The sequence below is a fragment of the Pollachius pollachius genome, assembly GCF_949987615.1.
Source record: "Pollachius pollachius genome assembly, chromosome: 8".
Taxonomy (NCBI): Eukaryota; Metazoa; Chordata; class Actinopteri; order Gadiformes; family Gadidae; genus Pollachius; species Pollachius pollachius.
This window is the reverse complement of record NC_136941.1, coordinates 317,600-341,666: the sequence shown is the minus strand read 5'-3', so window position 1 is coordinate 341,666 and position 24,067 is coordinate 317,600. Positions and strand designations below refer to the sequence as shown.

The 24,067-nt window shown below is 50.7% G+C and overlaps 1 protein-coding gene across 1 annotated transcript in view; it reads right to left on the bottom strand.

Moving 5' to 3' along the window:
• kif1b (kinesin family member 1B) overlaps positions 1-23,518 on the bottom strand; it is a 72,622-nt gene extending 49,104 nt beyond the window's left edge. The window contains 6 exon segments of the mRNA XM_079741760.1: positions 1,582-1,760; positions 2,136-2,204; positions 3,122-3,301; positions 3,437-3,513; positions 21,947-22,118; positions 23,307-23,518. Coding sequence (XP_079597886.1) covers positions 1,582-1,760; positions 2,136-2,204; positions 3,122-3,301; positions 3,437-3,513; positions 21,947-22,049 — 608 coding nt within the window. The 5' untranslated portion in view covers positions 22,050-22,118; positions 23,307-23,518.
• Between the last annotated feature and the right edge of the window lie 549 nt (positions 23,519-24,067).

The window sequence follows — 24,067 nt, the reverse complement described above, 5'->3', positions numbered from 1 at the left end:
ACACGGGTCAGAGCGTAGAGGGGCTAACACAGAGGGGCTAACACAGGAGTCAGAGTATAGAGGGGCTAACACAGAGGGGCTAACACAGGAGTCAGAGTATAGAGGGGCTAACACAGAGTATAGAGGGGCTAACACAGGGGTCAGAGCGTAGAGGGGCTAACACAGGGTCAGAGCGTAGAGGGGCTAACACAGGGTCAGAGCGTAGAGGGGCTAACACAGGGTATAGAGGGGCTAACACAGGAGTCAGAGCATAGAGGGGCTAACACAGGAGTCAGAGCATAGAGGGGCTAACACAGAGTATAGAGGGGCTAACACAGGAGTCAGAGCATAGAGGGGCTAACACAGAGTATAGAGGGGCTAACACAGGGGTCAGAGCGTAGAGGGGCTAACACAGGGTCAGAGCATAGAGGGGCTAACACAGGGTCAGAGCATAGAGGGGCTAACACAGGGGTCAGAGCGTAGAGGGGCTAACACAGGGGTCAGAGCGTAGAGGGGCTAACACAGAGTATAGAGGGGCTAACACAGGAGTCAGAGCATAGAGGGGCTAACACAGGGGTCAGAGTATAGAGGGGCTAACATAGAGTATAGAGGGGCTAACACAGGAGTTAAAGTACAGAGGGGCTAACACATAGTATAGAGGGGCTAACACAGGGGTCAGAGTATAGAGGGGCTAACACAGAGTATAGAGGGGCTAACACAGGGGTCAGAGTATAGAGGGGCTAACACAGAGTATAGAGGGGCTAACACAGGGGTCAGAGTATAGAGGGGCTAACACAGAGGGGCTAACACAGGAGTCAGAGTATAGAGGGGCTAACACAGAGGGGCTAACACAGGAGTCAGAGTATAGAGGGGCTAACACAGGAGTCAGAGTATAGAGGGGCTAACACAGGGTATAGAGGGGCTAACACAGAGGGGCTAACACAGGAGTCAGAGTATAGAGGGGCTAACACAGGAGTCAGCGTATAGAGGGGCTAACACAGGGTATAGAGGGGCTAACACAGGGGTCAGAGTGTAGAGGGGCTAACACAGAGGGGCTAACAGGAGTCATGGTGTGTAGAAGGGATAACACAGTGAGCACACATAACATGAATACACAAGGCGCACTTGAGGCATGGCCACCAGGGAGATGCGTGTATCACAGTGTGTTCTAGGAATAAGCCTTCTGAGCCGCGCATGAGATTAAGGCACGGTTCATCCCCCCTCGCCCCTCCCCCACAGAGACACACTCACGTACGCAACACGCCTGCATGCACATAAACACTGCCAGGCAAAACATGCACATGTACGCATTTACGCACAGACACACACACACACACGTACACACACACACACACACACACACACACACGTCTGCAAACCACCAAAAGCCCAAGGGCAAACTCTGAATACCTGAACAATGCAGGGCGTTACTGCAGAACAAGCCCTCTTTGAGTGGAGACGCACCAACAGATAAGGCACCATGTCGTACTCTAAACTGTGCCCCCCCGCCTGGGGCCAGGCAGCGCAGATCGCTGCACATCCCCCCCGCCTGCGTTTAGCCGCCACCAAGCCGCGGCTCCCAGCCCGCTCCCTCGGCCTCACCTGGCCTTGTTGCCGGCGTCCATGAGGTCAGCGATGTCGGTGTAGGAAGTGACGGCCAGCTTGGACAGGTCCTCCACGTAGGGGCCCAGCAGGGGGTGCTCTCGCACACGCAGGTTCCCTTTGTTCTTGGGGTTGAGCAGGTCACGCACGCGCTCGCAGTAGATCTCCATGTAGCTGACCTAGAAAGGGTTGCATAATGCGAGCGCACGCATACAAACACACAACCACAACCACACACACACACACACACACACACACACCCACACACACAGCTTAGAATCGCTCCAGGGAAACATTGAAAGGCAAGAAAAGGCAACTAATTTTGTTGAAAATGAATGAAAACAGTGATTCTGTGAGATTGATGATTTCGCAACCTACTGCTGGATGACTTTCTACAACTCATGCTTCCGAGGGCCCTTGAAGAGAGCGTGTGCATTTAAAAAAAGAATCGGCCCTGAGCCGTCATACTGCGATCAGTGGGAGATGGCCATGTGTCCGGTGTCAGAGCGGCCCCAGTGAGGACGTCCCTGGACGGAGAGGCTCAGCGGTCTCACCTCCACAGAGTAGGACAGGTCCCCTGGGGTGTTGTCCTCGTTGATCTTCTCAAAGAGGTCCTCACAGAGCTGGGGGCAGAGACGGGGAACAGTCAGGAAGATAGGGACGCAGAGGAGATCACCAAGGAGGATCAATGGAGAAATAACATCTCTTAAGACTGCTTCGACAAGGAGGTCTGTGGACAGTATTATTTTACCGCAGTCTTCAACTATATCTTTGAAGCCTTACAGATAAATTAACAAGAAATACCATAGCGACTGGTCAATTATATTCTAATTATATGGTTTGATATAAAACAAAAAATATTTTTTGGAATAAGAAGAAGGATAATGTTTCCAAAGCACTGATGAAGTCCATCAAATACAATACCAGTAGAAACTGCCATGATACTAAAATTAACTAAAATATTTCCAAAGTAAAACAAGAGGTTTAAGGATTACATTAGGCGGGTTTCCTCAGCATAGACCAAAGCTTTGAGATGTCTCAGTTGGACGTAGGGCTGCTCGATTAAGGGAAAAATCATATGTCACGATTATTTCGGTCAATATTGAATCACGATTATTCAAAGGATTATTTTTGAGTTTGAAAACATGATGTATTTATTCAGCATGTCTCTCCCAAAAAAAACTTTGTAACTGAGAACTTTTAAATTTCGCCTTAAAAAAATACACAAAATGGTCAAAAAGAAAATGTTCCCATCTAAAATAATATACAGATATGTATCCAGATGTTCTGCCCTTTTTATAAAACATGAAATAAAAAAAAATAAATTAAAAAAAGGGTAAAAAAACTCGATGTTAATTTTGTGATTGTTTGACGCTAAAACCAAAATCTTGATCAAAATTCGATTGATCGCCCAGCCCTTGATGGACGGTCATCAAAACGATTTAATGCTGCGTTTATGTCCTTTCACCGGACAGCCGAGCACTCGGTCCGCCTCCGATCTGTCTGGTGCTATCAGTGCTCAGAGGCTGGGGCAACGCACCATGGGGATAATGCCTTCCTGCCCCTCCTCCTGCTTGCCCATCATGGTGTAGGACTTCCCAGATCCCGTCTGGCCGTAGGCGAAGATGCAGACGTTGTAGCCCTCGAAGGCGTGCTGCAGCATCTCTTTCCCGATGTCGTTGTACACGAGGTTCTGTGACGAGAAAGCTGGATCCTCTGGCTGCAGGAGATAGGAGAGGAAACATCAACTCCTGATCCAGTGGTTTTTTGTCCGTGTTACAAACATTTGTATATTTTTTTCTGTAAAGAGCATCATTGCAGCTTTTATACTAAATATGTATATTTATGAACTCACTGTAGTGTGCGACCAGTAGGAGTAATCAAAGCTGAAGTTCTTTGCTGGTTCCTTGGGGAATTTAGGGTTTGTAATGGCTGTTGGGAAGAAACAAAACACATGAGATACAGCGGGAGCTTCACTGGATTCAATTAAAAATAAATATGCATTGACCTTCATTGGATTTTTACAATATGGTTCAAGGCATTTTCATTCATTCATTATAATGAAACAAATACTTGGAATATAACACACTGATGAATCAGTATCCAAGAACCATTTGAAGGAAATAGGAACCGTGGTCAAGTCACACGACAGGCCATGACAGAATACTAGCACTGGGGGTCAATGGAGAAGTGAAACCGGTACAGTCCTCCCCAACCCACTGTTCCTCATAGATTACTTTATCGTGGAGCTGCGCTGATGTCGTGGTCCAAAAAGGGAAGAGAGATCCTGTCCAAACAGAGACAGTGGTATTGCACACAGCACAGTTCTGAAGGCCTGCCATCAGCTGCTGCTCCCATGTTCCAGACATGATGAGGAGGACACATGACTCCCCAGGGCCACACAGACATGTCCTAATGAACAAGAATCTGGAGCCATGTCTGGCATCTCCACCCCAGCAGGAACAAATGTCCAGGCCTTCCCCACAATCAGAGAGCTAAGCCTCTGCACCGGATTGGACTGTGTCGTGTGTGTGTGTGCGACTGCGTGTGTGCGACTGTATGTGCGTGCGTGTGTTTGCGGGTGCGTGTGTGTTTGACTGCATGTGCGTGTTCGTGTGTCTGCCTGGCCGTGTGTGTGTTGGGGTAGCGGGGGTCAGTCATAAGAATGCACGGTGGGATATTTCTAGATATTAGAGCCCCAGTTGTTGCCAGAGCCCCCCCCCCCCTGCTCCCCTCGACAGACCCTGCTCGACTTGGCAGGTCTGCTGCACGTCTGGGCCAGGGAATTAAGTGACGGCTGGTCAGACAAACACACCTCCAGCATCACAGAGGGGGAGCGAGGGGGAGGAAGTTAGGAGCAGAGAGGGGAGGGGAGGAGAGACAGACTGGAAAAATGAACCCACTGGACTAGCGGCCTAGCAACGGCACAAACAGACGAGCAACACAATCCAAAAGCAGCCGGCCGGGAAAAACCCGCCGCTCAGCGTTCAGGTTTAGATCACCGCGGTGCGTTCAGGTCACTGCGGTGCGTTCAGATCACTGTGGTGCGTTCAGGTCACTGCGGTGCGTTCAGATCACTGCGGTGCGTTCAGGGCTCAGATCAGTGCGGTGCGTTCAGATCAACGTGGTGCGTTCAGATCACTGCGGTGCGTTCAGGGTTCAGATCACTGCGGTGCGTTCAGATCACCGCGGCGCGTTCAGATCACTACGGTGCGTTCAGATCACTGTTGTGCGTTCAGGGTTCAGATCACTGCGGTGCGTTCAGATCACCGCGGCGCGTTCAGATCACTACGGTGCGTTCAGATCACTGTTGTGCGTTCAGGGCTCAGATCAGTGCGGTGCGTTCAGATCACCGCGGCGCGTTCAGATCACTACGGTGCGTTCAGGTCACTGTGGTGCGTTCAGGACTCAGATCACCGAGGTGCGTTCAGATCACTGTTGTGCGTTCAGGGCTCAGATCAGTGCGGTGCGTTCAGATCCCTGCGGTGCGTTCACAGCCTTTCATTCTACGGAGCTAATTGCCAACCTGGGCCACAGAGCAGTAAGCAGCACTTGCAAATGCAAATGGCCCACTTGGTAAATTGGCAAATAAAAAAAGGGCAGGTCTGGCTCCTTGAGCTGAGAGTGCTTGAGAGCCCCTTTCTCTCTCACACACACACACACACACACACACACACACACACACACACACACACACACACACACACACACACACACACACACACACACACACACACACACACACACACACGACGTGGGCCCGCTGAGCCTGGAGATACCTTCGGCGCGTTTCAGCCAGTCGATCAATAATGCAACGACCGCGGGGAACGGGGGGGTGCTTACAGAAAAGCACAGAGTGTCCTCAGCCACCAGCAGCAGCAGCACCGCCGCCCGACCCGGAGGAAAATAAACGGAGAGAAACAACGGCAGAGTGACACCGCATTGAAACTCAAGACGAGCAGCAGCTCAGGTAGGAGAGCCGCTGTGCCACCCTCCGGGGGGGGGGGGGGGGGGGGGGGGGGGGGGTCTGCCCTTCACCAGCAGGTGAGACGCCCGCAGGAAGGCAGCGGCTTCCATTTTGGGCCATGAAAGTGGAGGAGGAGGCGGGGGAGAGAGGGGGCTAAATAAAGGCCCGTCTCACCTTTGACCGCCCCCCAGGGGGAAACCGGAGCCACGGGGACCGAGAAGAGCCGGTGAGGGAGGGGGGGTTAGGTTACCAATACCCTTATCGCCCTTTTCCTGGAACAATCCCCAGCCGCTGTGGAAGACGGGAGCGGTGTGTGGGGCCGTGCGCCCGTCTCACCCTCATGGGTGGAGAACAGGCATGGGGGGTTGAGGGGGCACGGCAAGAGGCCGGGGGAGTACCTCACGCAGGGGTCACTCCGAAGGCCTGGAACCACCAGGGGGAAATAAATAAAAACAAAAGAGACAGGAAGGCGACCCAGAGCGGATGTGAGGGTGGATTAGTGAACGGGTGAACTTTGAGCGTTGGTCGTCCACCGCTGGGCTCTCTGGAGAACCGGGCGTGGCGAGCACAAGGATGGGCTTTATGTAGGGTGTTGGCTTAAAATCGACATGGGTTCTAGTCGGTAGGCATATGAGAGACAGAGATTAACAGAGAGAGAGAGAGAGAGAGAGCAAGAGAGAGAGACAGAGAGAGAGAGAGAGAGAGACAGAGAGAGACAGAGAGAGAGAGAGAGCAAGAGAGAGACAGAGACAGAGAGAGAGAGAGAGAGACAGAGAGAGAGAGAGACAGAGAGAGAGAGAGACAGAGAGAGAGAGAGAGAGAGAGAGAGAGAGACAGAGACAGAGACAGAGAGAGAGCGAGAGCAGTGTTAAGGTTTAATCAGAGAAAGGCACGCTTCATCCCCCCCCCCACCATCATGGCGTCGGTGGTGATTCATGCTCTCGACGCAGCAACACGCCCGCCCCCTCCAGAAGACAGAGCTGAACTCCGGCCCATCTGCTCCGGCTCGTGCGTCATCTGAACAAACCGTGGATTTCTATTAAAAAAACGAACTAATGTGGGGAGGAGGCGAGGGCGCGAAAAGAGAAAACTGGAGCTAAAAATAGAAACAGGAACAATCCTGGTTATGTATTCAGCGGTTAGAGGCTAGAACAGGGGTCTGTGGAATCACTGCCACAAGTCACTGCTTTTCAAGGTGGATAAAGCAGGAATAAAACGCCAGCCTTGACACCAAACACTCCCATCTTTGATGAAGACAGGTGTCTTCAAACCCTGGCGAGTGACGCAGGATGGCTGAAGGAAACAGTCGGTCGACCGGCATGAGTCACCAGTCCTAATTATCAGTCATTCAATATATCTGACGCCCGCTTCCGATATTAAGACCCCCCCCCCCCCCCCTTACAGGAGCAGCTCATACCAGCGGGGGCTAGATCACTACTCAAACATAGACGCAGCTCATGAGACGCTAATGGCAATCAGAGAGCCTGCGTTTGTTTATCCGTCAGAGGAAACACGCGATGCAGAGACAGAGCGAGACAGAGTTAAAATGGCAGACGTGTCTCCACTGCCTAATGAACTGAGTTGTCATAGCTCTGGCCTTCCTAGCCATAGCAACAGGTATGGGAACGGATTCTGGTTGCCATAACAACCCCCACACTCACACGAAGAGGGAAGGATGCTGAACCATATTGCGAATGGCTTTCTCTTTTTTTTTTTTTTTCATCTTTGGCTTTTTCCATTTTTGTTCCTTTTTCTTTGGGTATTATCCAGCTGGTAACTTAAATCCTGGTTTAACCACAATTATATTTCAATTGTGATTTTCTTCCAAAGAGTAAGCTATGTATATGGGTCCAAATCTTTTAAAACTGACTGAACATGCAATAAGCACACTGTGGAAAGTAGTAGGATTTGTTCCTAAGACATTAAGCTGCTTATCATGACAGACTCCATAGGTGCCATCAGAAACAACTCCTGGGGCGCTCAAAAAAGCCTGAGCAACGGTTGTCTTTCAAGGAGTCAGGAATGGACATAAAATGTCCCCAAAACCCAGACAGCAGTGAACCATTACAGAACAAGTTCAGCTTAGCACGCCCTCCATTCTGCCTAACGAGACCTGTTCAGCCAATCACAGAGGAGAAGCACGTCAGCGGGAGGTACCATGATCTATCAACAGAGGGGGGGGCTCATCTGGACAGAACCCCATTTCCATAAAACACCAAAGGCTGCTATCCGTGTGGATGGGGGATGTACCAGGTAATGAGGGGCTGTGTTTTAACGGGCTGTTTGCTCAGCTCGATAGCACTGAGCCTGCAGCAACACATCCCCCTGCCTCCTGAAGCCTGCAGGCAGGGGCCCAGCGGTGAACCCTCCCTGGAGGGTTCATGTCATGGTTGGGTGGATAGCGTTAACTAACCACATCCTGCTGTCACCTAAAGAGCATCTCCCAGCTTGAGGCCGCCATCGGAGACGCCCACACCTAAGCTCTCCGAAAAAAGATAAGGCAGAGCTTCTAATTCAAACGAGGCGGTCGGACCGGCCCAGTAATTAGGCTGCACACCCACACCCACGCCCACGCCCACAACGTCTGAACACGCCCTCCCTCTCTTCCGCCCTGACCCTGTGCAGGATCCTGCTAACCGCTATTTTCAACCCGATCGATGCGGCGCTGGTGAGGACATCGTCTCCTCAGACAGAGGCAGAGGGAATCCAATTAACGCGTTCTGAGAATGAAACAGATGCCAGGGTTTGTGTGAGAAAAGAAAAAACAGGGAAATTATTACAAACAGTCTCTGTGAAGTCGCACATTACCATATGCGCCTCTTTCTGGGCGGCGGGGGCCCCGTAATGGCTTCCCCGGGGCCTGTGTGCAGAGGAACAGCAGTGTGATGCTAGTGCTTTGCTTAACCAACCGGAGGGTTTGCCTAGCACCAACATATAGGCTGAGGAATGCAGCGCTGGGAAGGGTGAACGGTGACAGCAGCAGCAGCGGGCCTCAGAAGAGGAACGGCTGAATGTGGAGCGAGGTGCCCATTGGTGCCCCGTCAGTGTCCACGGGGGGAGGGGGCGCGGGCGTCGGGCCGTGGGAAGGTTAGGGCTGTGGAGGGCTGTAGGTTAGGGCTGAAGGCTAGGCTGTGGAGGGCAGCAGGTTGGGGCTGTGGAGGGCCGCAGCCACAGAGCTCTCCCTGGCTGCGGCTCAGCTCTCTGAACGTGGTGCTCATGGTGTGTCTGCACGGTCCACACAGCTTACACCACTCCAACCACTGCAGCCACACCAAACGCATCTCCAGCACGGACCCTTTCCATAGGGCGTCCGGGTCCGTCTCGAAGAGGGGGCATCGTCGTGCCAACTCGGGCAAACCTCCTCGTGGCAGGTCATTGGGTAAAAACATGAAATGATAGTGGGCAGCCGTGGAGAGTAGCACAACAGACTCTTCGTTGACTTCGTTGAAGCAAAAATGTTTAAGGACAAAAGCCCTGGTGAGGAGTTTTTCAGTTCTGCCCCCGAGCTTCAGGAGTTCAGAATTCACGCTTAGCAGAAGCCTCACACTTTAACACTCTTATTCATAAAAAAAAAAGCATCCCCTTTTGATTGTTTCTCAGCTCAAAGTCGACGCGCCTGAGGAACTGGAACCCACAGAGTAAGGAGGTGGCGGTGGGAAACCCAGAGGAAGCCTTGCAAACGTCTCCTCTGGAGGGAGATCACATCATCATTTTCTTTATCTTAAACACACAGGAAGAGCCCAGAACAATGCTCTGACTGGGGGGGCTGCAGAGCCTCCCCAGCAGTACCCATGAGGTCATCTGTTGTGACAAACCCGCTGCAGCCCGGTGCCTTTGTCACACACAATACGTCTCTCCTCTACCCGGCCTGGGCCCGGCCGCTCCAGCCTCCGTGACCGGGAGGGGCCCAGCGTGGCACGGCTGTGCTAAAAGAGTTAGCATCGGCGCGGATTATGCGAGTATCTCGGAGTAGGAGGGAAATTGGTGATATTACAAAAAGGTTTTCTTCCAATTTCGTTGGAATACATTGTTGATAGCAAATCGGCATTTAGGGGCAAGACCAACGGAAAACTAAAATGTGAAAGGTAAAATCAAAGTCTCAGCTGGACGGTGACTAGCGCCGCTCGGGATAAAGCTCCCGAGGTAATCCCCCCATGAAGCTGTACCCCCCCCGGCACTCCACGAAAGACTTTTTAGCGTGGGAGCAATAAACGTCTGCAAAACATTTTAAACATGTCTTGCTTAGTTGGCTTTTACTGCGTTGGCAGGAGTTGAAGGCTAGGTGGGCCGGCCCTCCCTGAGCTGGGGGGCCGGGCCGCTGCCAGCTGTACTCCGGTCTATTTATACTGCAGCAGATGGAGCTGGGCCTGCATGCCGACAGACCGGCAGTGACAGGAAGGAATGGGCAGATTTCAGCCACACAACCTCTCCACCGCACACACGACCGGACCACGTCCCCCCGTCCTAACGCTCATAGCTATTAGCTACTAGCTGGATAGATAGCTACCAGCTAGCTGGATAGGGGAGCGTATCTATGTTCCCGGGTCCTATGTTCCCCGGGTCCTATGTTCCCCGCTTTGTATGTGACCGGGGACCCTGTGATCAAATCTTTTTTTCGTAGGATGGTAGGGGCAAGTACCGCCTTTTTCGCCTCTGATTCGCCTGTGATCGGTTAGAATGTCTCTCCTCCGATTGGTTATGGTTAGGGTTAGGTTTAGGGTTAACCCTCACCCTAACCATAACCCTAACCCTAACCTTAACCCTAAACCTGACCCTGACCCTTTGCACCCGGGGAACATAGGACCTGGGGAACATAGGGATGACCCCCTACCAGCTAGCTGGATAGAAAGCTACTAGCTGGATAGATAGCTACTAGCTAGTTGGATAGATAGCTATTAGCTAGCTGGATAGATAGCTACTAGCTGGATAGATAGCTACTAGCTAGCTGGATAGATAGCTACTAGCTAGCTGGATAGGTAGCTACTAGTTAGCACACCGACTGCCTTTCTGCTAATAGCAGCTCAGGCAGGCAGACATGTTGAGGCCGGGCCGACAGCACTGGGCCCCGTTCACCTGGCGGCCATCTTGGTTCCGTTGTGGTTCTCAGCACCAGCTGAGCGAGTGGAACTATTCCCCCGCTCAGTTCCCCCATGCCACTAGTGTTTAGAACCAAGATGGCCGCGAGGTAAATAAGGCTAATAGAGACGCTTCTAGAAGCCACCAGAGAAGAGGAAACATGCTAAGCCAGCAGGGCTCCATTCAGGGGCCAAACAAAACCCAGCGTGTCCCACACTGCTAACAAAGAGAAGGGCTAGGGGCCGCGGCCAGGTGATGACACGCAGGGATAAACCAAATTCCACGGCTCGTCTGGATGACTTTAAAGATTATCCCCAACCTAGTTTGGAGGCGGCGGCGCAGCACAGAGTTCCCTGCTCCAGTTGTGATAACTTTGTTCCATGTCTAACTTGTGAGTGTCTTTGGACGTAGCACCTGCAGAACGACCCAATGTGATCTAGTTAGGACTGCAACTGGAGCGTGTGTGAGCTCCCCATGAGGAGGCCTATAGGTTACCCTGGATATGACAGGACGGGCGGTAGTGTTACACTGTCTCACAGGTGCAGGCTTAAAGGTCAAGGGTCGTTCCAAACACATCCTGTCTCCCAGAGGGTCGCCTGACGGTCACACGACCGCCTGCCAGCAGAGAAAACACACGAAGATACACACTAACTTTAGATTAAATCAAGCTCTGACTTGGCTTTAATGAACACTACCTGAGAAGCGGCCGTTTGACCCTCTTTCCTTCAGTCGCTGGGTGTCCTGGCTCCTGGGAGACCCAGGAGCCAGGTGAACCAGAGGCGGTCCACCCACACTGAGGCCCCAGGCCGAGGCAGGAGGCACAAGTCGAGGCTGAACAAGAATCAAAAGCCTCTGCGAATTTAATATCAATGGTACGAAAATGACTGGAAATATTGCTGATATAACTGCTCATCGTGAAACCAGTTGAGCCTTTCCATATTTTGCTAAAACAGGAAATGCTAACTAAATAATCCATGGCAGAAACGTCCCGATTATTAATAGTCTGAAACAAGCCAATTAATTAGGATATTATCCTGAAGATGATGAATTGACCAAAGTTTTCAGTGAACAAAACCCTGGCCATCGCTCTTCATCAGGGCTCGTGTGAGGAAGACCACTGGCAGCGAGTGACTCCGGACAGAAGTGGACTATGTGGACATTCGACGTACAACCGCGCCGCGGACTCATTATCAGTGGACAAAGGGCCAGCGTTTCCCAGAGCGCTGACCTGGATTTCCTCGGCTGGCCCCTGCAGCACCACCCAGTGTCTCCTTAAGGGCCGATGGCCTCGCAGCACCACCCAGTGTCTCCTTAAGGGCCGATGGCCCCTGCAGCACCACCCAGTGTCTCCTTAAGGGCCGATGGCCTCGCAGCACCACCCAGTGTCTCCTTAAGGGCCGATGGCCTCGCAGCACCACCCAGTGTCTCCTTAAGGGCCGATGGCCCCTGCAGCACCACCCAGTGTCTCCTTAAGGGCCGATGGCCCCTGCAGCACCACCCAGTGTCTCTCTAAGGGCCGATGGCCCCTGCACCACCACCCAGTGTCTCCTTAAGGGCCGATGGCCCCTGCACCACCACCCAGTGTCTCCTTAAGGGCCGATGGCCCCTACAGCACCACCCAGTGTCTCCTTAAGGGCCGATGGCCCCTACAGCACCACCCAGTGTCTCCTTAAGGGCCGATGGCCCCTGCAGCACCACCCAGTGTCTCCTTAAGGGCCGATGGCCCCTGCACCACCACCCAGTGTCTCCTTAAGGGCCGATGGCCCCTGCACCACCACCCAGTGTCTCCTTAAGGGCCGATGGCCCCTGCACCACCACCCAGTGTCTCTCTAAGGGCCGATGGCCCCTACAGCACCACCCAGTGTCTCCTTAAGGGCCGATGGCCCCTGCACCACCACCCAGTGTCTCCTTAAGGGCCGATGGCCCCTACAGCACCACCCAGTGTCTCCTTAAGGGCCGATGGCCCCTGCACCACCCAGTGTCTCCTTAAGGGCCGATGGCCCCTACAGCACCACCCAGTGTCTCCTTAAGGGCCGATGGCCCCTGCACCACCACCCAGTGTCTCCTTAAGGGCCGATGGCCCCTGCAGCACCACCCAGTGTCTCCTTAAGGGCCGATGGCCCCTGCACCACCACCCAGTGTCTCCTTAAGGGCCGCTGGCTCCATGCACCACTTCCAACCCCAACCTACTCCACACAGGATTCACGCTAGCATCAGGAACAACCGCTGAGACCTAGTGCCAAGGCACTAGGGCGGTGCCAAATACCACGGGCATTCTGCAGAAGGGATGGGAAAGTTTGACACATGTAAGACCACATTAAAAGATAATTCAATTAGAAGCCTGATTGTGGCAGCGACCCTCAACCCTGCGAACACTCATTATCCTGCATCTTCTGTACCAGATGGATATGAAGAGGACACACCTCTGTGTGTGTGTGTGTGTGTGTGTGTGTGTGTGTGTGTGTGTGTGTGTGTGTGTGTGTGTGTGTGTGTGTGTGTGTGTGTGTGTGTGTGTGTGTGTGTGTGTGTGTGTGTGTGTGTGAGAATGACAGCTCTAACCTGCAAACAAATCCGAGAGAAGATACGGGAGCTCTTCCAACTAATTAATTAACTCTAACTCTTAATAATATTAAAAGGGGGTGGCAGACGCCCTGCTTGGCTACCGTCTGCCGTTGTTCCATGAGACGTACAGAGCCAGTACGGCCCTTCATGCTCAGACGCCCGTGCCTGGACTACCAAGTCTGACTCCCCCACTCTACCTTTCTCTCCCCCCCCTCCCTCTTAACCGGGCCACTGAGTTCAGGGCTCCAGTCTGCTGGAGCAAAGGAGGATTTAGTAGGAGAGCTGTGTGGACCTGGAGATCTTTGAACACATTCTGACTGTTCACAGAGGCTGGGAAAGGGCAGCCATTTGCCCTGTCTGCATCAGCGCCGGAGGCTCTGAAGAGATGTGAGAGGACGAGAGAGAGAGGGCGAGAGAGAGAGAGGACCAGAGAGAGAGAGGACCAGAGAGAGAGAGAGAGGACCAGAGAGAGAGAGAGAGAGGACCAGAGAGAGAGAGAGAGAGAGGACCAGAGAGAGAGAGAGAGAGAGAACGAGAGAGAGAGAGAGAGAGAGTGAGAGAGAGAGACAGAGAGACAGAGAGAGACAGAGAGAGAGAGAGACAGAGACAGAGACAGAGACAGAGACAGAGAGAGAACGAGAGAGAGGGAGAGAGAGACAGACAGAGACAGAGAGAGATAGAGAGACAGAGGAGGAGATGGAGGGAGAGAGAGGAGGACATGGAGAGCCTTGGAGCGCTATGACCCCTCGGCACAGACTCCCTCATTATCCCGTCGTGTCAGACGTTGGCGTCGGACACGGAGGACTGGAGGTCGTGGGCGGGTGTTGAGAAGACGGAACATTTCTCTTTTGGACTTTGGACTAAATAGTTAAAATGTACATCCAGCATTATGCCGTTTAGGGATGCATGAGGGACTCCATCTGGAGCGGGACGGTGCTGAATTAGCGTGAGGTGGGGGGGGGGGGGGGGGGGGGGGGTCAGGGGGGTACAGCCGGGTGGGGCCTGAATAATGGATGGTCGCCGGGGCCGTAGACTGCATAGTAACCCGTCCTCGGAACAGGAAGTCTACTCCGATCTGATTGGATCTGGGTCTGGCCGTCATAGCCAATCAAACGGTTGTGAACTGAAGGATATGGGCCTGGCCCTCAGACTCACTGTTCATCACTCAGGTTGCTGAGGTGAACCACTGTGATTAGGGTGGACCGCGGTAATCTGCTGATTCGTCTGCATTCAGTAGACAAGTGATGCTCTGGTTGAGTCAGGCGCAGGCAGCAGCTAATCGAAATGGGATTCCTGCAGAAGGCCTCCTTCCCAGGGTGCAAACAAAGAGACTGAAGCAAAACAGCAGAGGAAGAGGCACAGGCCCCTTCATGCAGATAGCAGTGAACAGTCCCATCCCTGTGTGCTTTCACATGGTTTCATCTATTTCTGAAGAAGCCTACAGCTGTTTGGAGTGGAAATATATCTGTTTCCCAGCCCACCGTGTGCGTGTGTGTGTGCGTGCGTGCGTGCGTGCGTGTGTGTGTCTCACGCTCAGCTGCACGAGATCGGTGCACATCCGTGACTCTCACCGTCTCTCCCTGCTGCCACTGCATCTTTCTCTCCCCCGCCCTTCCTCTATCTCTCCCCCCCTCCCTCCCTCCCTCTATCTATCTCTCCCCCATCCTCTCTATCTCTCCCCCCTCCCTCCCTCTATCTCTCCCCCATCCTCTCTATCTCTCCCCCCTCCCTTCCTCTATCTCTCCCCCATCCTCTCTATCTCTCCCCCCTCCCTCCCTCTATCTCTCCCCCATCCTCTCTATCTCTCCCCCCTCCCTCCCTCTATCTCTCCCCCATCCTCTCTATCTCTCCCCCCTCCCTCCCTCTATCTCTCCCCCATCCTCTCTATCTCTCCCCCCTCCCTCCCTCTATCTCTCCCCCATCCTCTCTATCTCTCCCCCCTCCCTCTCTCAGCCCTGATATTTCTGCAGTAAGGAGCACACACTAGCATTATTTTTCTTAATTACTATTTCTCTCTTTCACACACACACACACACACACACACACACACACACACACATACACACACACATACACACACACATACACACACACACACACACACACACACACACACACACACACACACACACACACACACACACACACACACACACACACACACACACACCTGAAGTTTGACATTGGAGAAATAACTGACCATTTCGTTAAAATGATGCCGGTGCTGCAATATCATTCTGGGTAAAATGCAAACTCCGATCTTTTGAAAAATCTAACCAAGGTGCGATGACGTGCGACTTGGCAGAACGTTATCACCCATTAGACAGATCAGCAGTGCAGCATCAGAAGGTCTTACCCATAGTGCATGGGCTCTGTGTGTGTGTGAGCCATAGGCCATAGCCTTTACGACTCCTTAATGGATTCACAGTTCATCAGTTCCAAAGTATGTGGACAAGGAAAGCGAATGAATTTACTTAGCAAAAGGCCCATGGTAATTCATCGACACCTCAAGGCAGTATATAACCTTATAAATAACATTGCAATAATGTCCTCTTGGCAGAATAGCGTGTTCTGCTCTTATGAATGATGATGCACATGTTGAATCCTCATTACTGACTCACCCATGTAATAATTATATTCAAAGGCATCATGTAAGCCAGGGCTGATCCATGCACAATGCATTCATAATCCCTCGCACTTAATCTGCTGGGTAGAGTTTTGGTTCTTCAAAGAAACCAAAAGTGTTTCTGAGGACGTCTCTGGGTGTCTGATGACCCCCGCGTGAATCAGTCGACCGGACGCATCACCTGGTCTAATTATACCAGAATATCTCCAGGGTGATCAATAAAAACACATCGTATACCTCCCATCTGCTGGGGCTTCAATCGATACCCCGACAGCGAGGCGGAACATCGCGTTCACCTTGGTGTTCTTCAGTCTGAAGCAGACATGAGATGAGACAGACGGTGGGAACAAGACAAGACCTCCCAGCTGCCCAGTGGTATAAAGTGTTATAAAGTGTCATATAGTGGTATAAAGTGATATATAGTGTTATAAAGTGGTATAAAGTCTTATAAAGTTGTATAAAGCGGTATAGTGGTATAAAGTGGCATAAAGTTTTATAATGCGGTATGAAGTGGTATAAAGCGGTATTAAGTGGTATAAAGCGGTATAGAGTGTTATAAAACGGTATAAAGCGGTATTAAGCAGTATAGTGTTATAAAACGGTATAAAGCTGTATTAAGCGCTATAGAGTGGTATAAAGCGGTATAGAGTGGTATAAAGCGGTATAAAGCGTATTAAGCGGTATAGAGTGGTATAAAATGGTATAAAGCGGTATTAAGCGGTATAGAGTGGTATAAAGCGGTATTAAGCGGTATGTAGTGGTATAAAGCGGTATAAAGCGGTATTAAGCAGTATAGAGTGGTATAAAACGGTATAAAGCGGTATTAAGCGGTATAGAGTGGTATTAAGCGGTATGTAGTGGTATAAAGCGGTATTAAGCAGTATAGACTGGTATAAAACGGTATAAAGCGGTATAAAGCGGTATAAAGCGGTATAGAGTGTTATTAAACGGTGTAAAGCGGTATTAAGCAGTGTAGAGTGGTATAAAACGGTATAAAGCGGTATTAAGCGGTATAGAGTGGTATAAAGCGGTATTAAGCGGTATAGAGTGGTATAAAGCGGTATAAAGCGGTATTAAGCAGTATAGAGTGGTATAAAACGGTATAAAGCGGTATAGAGTGTTATTAAACAGTATAAAGCGGTATTAAGCAGTATAGAGTGGTATAAAACGGTATAAAGCGGTATAGAGTGTTATAAAACGGTATAAAGCGGTATTAAGCGGTATAGAGTGCCGTGAGGGCCGTGGACGCCACCAGGGGCGGCTGGAGGGTTTGAACCGGCGGGCAGAGCGCTGGCATTTAGGGCTTTGACCCGGCGACCTCGGGCCAAGGGAAGTGAATTCCACAACTTGGCCCACTAGCATCCTCTGGGCAGTGGGTCACACACCGACCCCTCGTCCATTCTGAAACTATCGCCTCATTAGAGAGGGGTTAACTAACTAACTAATAGCTTGTTGTGACGGAGGCCAAAGCGTGGACGTGTGGATCATCACCGTGTGGGCGATGGTGAACAGACAACCCTGGACTGGATGGGGAGTTGATGACCAAGCGATATATTTCAAGTGGAAAATATATTTGAAGATAAAACGGATTGAAAAGAAGCCCTGGTTTGTTTGGCTTTGTGACGACTTTCAGGACTTTGAGAATGAAGCCGATTCAGAATGCAGACGGGGAAGCACATGAAACAATTTCTGTAGTGTGACGACCTCAGTTTAACGATCAGAGCTGTCAATCACCAAGCATCACAAGACAGCTTTCTCCCTCTAGTGTGTGTGCGTGCGTGTGTGTGTGTGTGTGCACGTGCATGCGTGCGCCACAACGACGCCTCATTGTGGGTCTCAACTACGCTTCATTGCAGACATGTATTCATTTAAATAGACGGAAATTCTGCGTTTAAGCTTTCATAAGTTTACGTATTAGGCCGTTGGGTTTTATTACGCTGTAAAATGTGCCGTTCATTGGTTAAAACCGCTGTCTTATATGCCATTTTCCCTCAGATCTAAAACAGGGTCAAAGATGTGCTGTCTAACTTATTAAATAGCCCACTAAATAGGCTGTTAACAGTCAACTGAGCTCCCACTCTTGATTTCCGCATTCAGTAACTACGACCCTTCTTCACCCAATCAACGAAACCGAAGTCGGGCCGCACCCGTCCAGTGCGCCTGAAACCCACAACCAACCTTAAACAGCATATTTTACGGCATAGTAAAATAAATGCGGCTATATCAATGTTTTTTACTTCGATCAATCCACGTCTATTACAAGGCGTCATTCCAGAGCGGATCACTGGCCCGGATCAGGGTCAACGAATCCTGTCTGCCCAGGGTTCAACTCCCTGGCCCTCCCTCTTCATCCAACCCCCCCTCGACGCTGGCCTTCCCTCTTCATCACCCCCGCTCCACCCTGGCCCTCCCTCTTCATCCCCCCCCTCCACCCTAGTCATCCATCTTCCTCATCCTGTCTTCCAGCGGCCACTGACCAGAGCTGACCCCGGCTGGCACCATTCATCAGCGGGGCCGTCACCGCGAGGTCTACAGGCTTTATAACAGGCCTATGTTTCACACAGTATCTCCTAAAACCTCATATTCTCACCTCAAACATCTGACCCGAGGTCTGCTACGTTAATGTTCATGGTGATGGTTTCAATCTTATGGAGTATAAACGATGGACATTCCTCATATTGTGATACCTGACCATGTTATCCATACAACATCTTTTGTATAATCCTTCTCAATAAAATGTCACTGAAAGATGATTGGGTGTCCCATAAAGAGGCTCTGCTCCACCCCAGCTGTAGCGTTTCTGTTTTACGGCCTTCAGAAGCGAGCTGCCAGCTGCCATCTGCGTCCGCCCTGCCGCAGGGCTTTTATTTTGAAAGGTCAACTTCCACTTAGCCCGACCCAGGGAGACACGCAGCACAATGGCACTGGAAGGACGGTGGTTTGGCCCAATATGGTGACCTTCGGCTGAGCCGTATCCGTTGGTCAGCCCTTAGCTCAGGAGGCAGTGAGCCGGGGGAGTCGTGTTCAAGCTCAATTGAAAACGCATCAAGCCTGAATGCTTGTAAAGCACGTCAATATGGAAAACCAGGCCTCCAACGGCCTCCAACCGGCCTCCAACCGGCCTCCCCCCAGCCTCTCCCTCAGTGATAGGAGCAGCACAGCCAGCTGTACCTCCTCATGGACCAGCCCCATTGAGTGGCGTGAAGCCCCTTTCTGCACTAGCTTCTTCCCCCTGGTCCCAGGGCGGCCGGCCGGGGGCCCATCCACCCTACTAGGCCTTACATACTGGGCTGGATGCTGATTGGTGGGCGATTACAACATCGCACATTAGGTTACGTAACCCAGCAGCCATGGAAAACGCATCGCGGGTACTGATGAAGAGTTAACCATTTGATGTCCACACACCAACACAGACACACACACACACAGACACACGTCTAAGGTGGTTTGACAGCGAGCACTCCTTATATGGAAAGTGTGCATATGCCAGAGGTGCACAGAACTACATGAACTCACACACACATGCAAGGCTGAATCACATCACCACTCAGTCATAACAATCGCTGTCTGAGTCCAGGGCTTACAGCTGAAAGAGGCACGCACACACACACACACACACACACACACCTGGCGGCTCTCTGTGCGTCATGAGGTCACAGCCGGTGACATCACCACGTCCATGTCATGCATAACATGTCTGTTCACGCCTCACACACACACACACACACACACACACACACACACACACACACACACACACACACACACACACACACACACACACAGCGAGTGAGAACAATAAGCCAAGTGTGTGGTGAATGCCAAGCATCCACTAGCTGAGCCAGCATCCTCATTATATAGCCCTAACCCGCCATGCTGGCTCACAGTCTCAATGGTAGAGATGGACAATACCCCGAAATCACCAGCAAGCATTTATATACACTTTGACAAACGCTACCTTCTAGTAGATACCATAAACTGTTCAAAACAAAAAGGTTTTAACTTCAAAAAACGAACATGAAACAAACAATCCGCCTCAAGACCATTTATTGGGGCAGCAGGCCAGGCTGTGCAGTGCAGTGAGTCTCCACTGGGGGAGCAGTGGAGCTGTTGGGATAATACAACTGTAGCTGTAGCGCCAGGTACGACCCGCCGGCTGTAGCACGGTACCAACCACGGCCCACCGACCTCCGCCAAGGACGGCCATTCTTACCTCGCTGTCAGACAACCTCAGCCTCACGTGTGTGTGTGTGTGTGTGTGTGTGTGTGTGTCAGCGGGGGGCTGGCGCCGGTCCAACAGGCTGCTCCTGGGCTCTGCATTCTGACCATGTGATCGGAGCGCAGCCTCGTCCCAGCTCCCTCGCTCACTACTCCCTCCCTACCTCTCTCACTACTCCCTACCTCTCTCACTCACTACTCCCTACCTCTCTCACTCACTACTCCCTACCTCCCTCACTCACTACTCCCTCCCTACCTCGCTCACTACTCCCTCCCTCCCTCCCTCCCTCACTACTCTCTCCCTTCCTACCTCCCTCACCCCCCAAAGAACTCCACTGCATGTCATTCTGCTGCATAAACTCGAGTCCCCCTCCAGCTCTCCGGGGTGTGACTGGCATAACGACAACCCTGGACCACTGAGTGGGGGGGGGGTCTTAACACAGAGCTCCAGGCTGCGGGGTTAAGGCTGGAGGTCTGGGGGATGAGGGAGGCTGTTAACACAGAGTAGGACGGTCTTAAGAGAGGATTGCCACTGGCTCAGCCTGATGAGGCTGATATAAGCACACACAGAGGGAGAATCAGAGATAAAACAGGAAGATAGTTGAAGAGCAAGCGGCTTTAAGAAAGGCTCCGTGCCGTCTCGCTTCGCATGACCAAAGAGTCAGCTAGAGTAGTCAGCTGGGGGGGCCTCGGCCAAGAGCCTCCATGCAAGGCAGAGGCCACAATGTGCTCTTGCTTCTGTTAAGGCATCAAACCGTCCTTCAAAGCGGTCTTTAAAAAGCCCTTAAAACAGGCTTTTAGGTGACTCATGGTCACAGGTGGAAAGAAAACACTGTCATGTCTGACTACAAACATTTCAAACACACACAGTCTCCACAGCTTCATGTTGACACTCATAACCAGCCTTATTATCACCAACCAGTATCGGTAGACATAAGATAACACCAATAAGTTGTAAAGATATAGTGAGTATAGGGTTCCTCAAGCTTTAGGCCCAAGTATTTCAATGCATTGAGATTTGTAATTAATTTAATACATTTGGTGGTTACAATGTAATTACAGTTTATAGAACATTGCTTCACATAAACTTATAACAGCGTCTGCTGCCTGAAGCCATGCAACGGTTATTTTTAAGAACTCAACCAAACTTATCCATTCAGCAAGCAAACATTTTAGGATTGACACAGAGTGGCTGTACACAAAATCCATCTTCATCATCGATCCCATAATAAGCTTTCCGAGGCGCAGACAGACACAATTAGCTGACGCAGCAGTGTAATGTAGATGAAGGTCATCTCCTCGTCTTCCTCTTGGACCAGCCGTCCGACAACCGATATAATGACTTATAAATACAGTGTATACACACAGACACACACACAAATATATATATATATATATATATATATATATATATATATATATATATATATATATATATATATATATATATATATCCATGTCGGATTACAATTAAAGTTGGATTATCTGGAAGCTTTTCATTTTTTATAAAGTAACAAAAGCTGGAAAAATAAAAATAAAACACGACCCAGCCAACCTCGTATTGTTCCTTGGGAAGGTCTAACAAGGCCGATATGATGAAGATAGACAAAACAAAACCTCACCTATTACTTTATAATATGGTGAAAGCGGCCATGTCATTCGTGGTCATGTTTATGGGTGGTTGACGTTGGCTGGGGGCCCAGAGCCCCTGAATGGTACAGCAGGGTTCCCCCTCCCAGGAGGAGGAGAGGAATGCCGGTCTGTAAGGCCGTCATTCTCCCAACCATCCCCCATTCAGTTTGCTAACTCTGACTGGGGTCCCCCCCCCCAACCCCAGTGGGTTCACACGGGGGTGCTGGGTGGACGTCGGGGTACCGTGTTGTGTTGTGTTGTGTTGTGTTGTGCGTGGGACTTACTGGTGGAGTTGCCCTGCATGTGAATGATGCATTTGGAATCCTTCCCCATCTCCCGGGAGTTGAAGGGTCGAACCCGGACCGCGACTTTCACAGACCCCGACATGGCGGCGGCGTTGACGGCCGGATCCCAAGAGGATTGTTCTTCCTTTTTTCAGAAATAGGTCCTTCCTGCCTGTGTGACGAAACAGGAAATGAGGAGAGTTGTTTGATACTGCGCATCCATTTGAATGCATAACATAATAGTAACCCTGCTCTTTTCTAACGTTTATACCTTCATAGTCATTGTAATCCATAATACATTGGATATATAAAACCCAAGAAAGGGCCTAAAGGTAGAGACTAGACTAAACTAAGACCCCCCTTAATAATCCCCATCTTCAATCATAACAGACCCACCAACATGGCCGCCCACAACAACTGACGTTCTCCATCAGTCCTCAGAAACATCAACTCGAGCGATGACAGCTGAATAAAAAACTGATTCTAGGTTATTACGACTCAGATGAGTAGGCCTATGCCTATTACTACAGCAAAACTAAAATAAACAGTTCATAACTCCCACGGTCATCTCCATGACCCACTATTAATAGGGCTTGGGACTCTTATGAACACACTTTTAATACCTTAAATCCAGGCCTTGGCTTCGGACGGACACTATTATCAACACCTTAATGCTTTCCATGTACACACAGTGTGATGTTTTCCATTAGCTCCGTCCAGCCAGCCATACTTGCCTTCAGAATACGCCCATGAAACCCAATCTGTTCGGTTTGGAAAGATCTAGCAGCTATGGAGCATCGAGCCCAACACATTAGTTCCTCTAAATGAAACACTATAATACGGTTTAATCTACTGATGGGATAAGAAATAGCCTCGTCCTGGTTTCCTAGGACAGTTGGACGGTTGTAACCCCTGCAGGATACACCACTTTGAAGTCATATATGGCTTTATATAAAGCGGGATTCACTGATAACAAAAGCAGATGTGGGGATTAATAAGTCTCCAAATCTTCATCCAACTCTGATGGGTTCGCCGCCCGGAAAGAGTCGTGCACCATTCTCCCCGTTTGCGACTCTTTCTACACGACTATATCAGATGTACACAAGATAAACCCCGTGATGCTCGATTGTCTTTACAAGGCCAGCAACAAACGAGAAGGTAAACGTTGTAAAACAGCACATTGATCCGATTCAGCCGCACACCCTGCCGATTAGAATAGCCCGACGGGTTGCTATCGAACACGACCCGGCCGATCGCAGCCCTGCACGTTAGACCTGCATTTATAACCCATGTGAGGTGACACCAAGGCCTCACGTTGCTTTACATCTAAACCATGGCCAAACGGTGAGGTATTACTTACTTTTGGAGGTTTTCAGTGAGACGACAGCGGGACCATACGGGAGCAGCGACCACTATGGGCGTCAGTGTTTATCAGTATCTGCAAGCAGAACATTGGTTGTAACGTCCACTTTTATGAAAAACACCCATTATAGCGGCCTCCTCCGCCGGACTTCCAATGCGTGCGACGTCTTTTTCAGTTATTTCCCAGTTGAAATTAAAAAGGAAGTCCTGTATCTGCACACAAGCGAAAAAGAATTGATAGACTGCCTTGATTTACCGAAGAGATTACGTCAACTCCATCTACGCAACCGCGACTGACAGTTCAGTCGACCAATAAGCAGAGAGATGCGTGTGAGTAATGCGTTTCTCCACCAATCGCGTTTGTCTAGGCGATTTTTTTGACGTCGTGACGCCATACTGCAGGATTTCTCCCCACCGCTCCCTGTAGCTTCACCGCGCCACTAGGCCTCTTTGGAGGCTGGGCCCTGGGTCACTGGAAAGGCCGCCGCCTGGTGGAACCCGAGCGAACTGCCTCCTCAACCCCTCACCGATTTGATTCTGAAACTTAATACTATGCATAGAATACTTTTCGCATGACGATCCATTAAGAGATAAGGACACAGAAATATTCAGTCATATAAAAATACATTTGATTATTTTTCCTTATGTACTGGAAAATTACCAGTACATACAAAGCAGCTTTAACTTCTAACTAAATTTTTTAAAGTGAAAGCTGATTCCAAGGCAGGAAAATCACTGACCATAGAGAGTCAGGATATA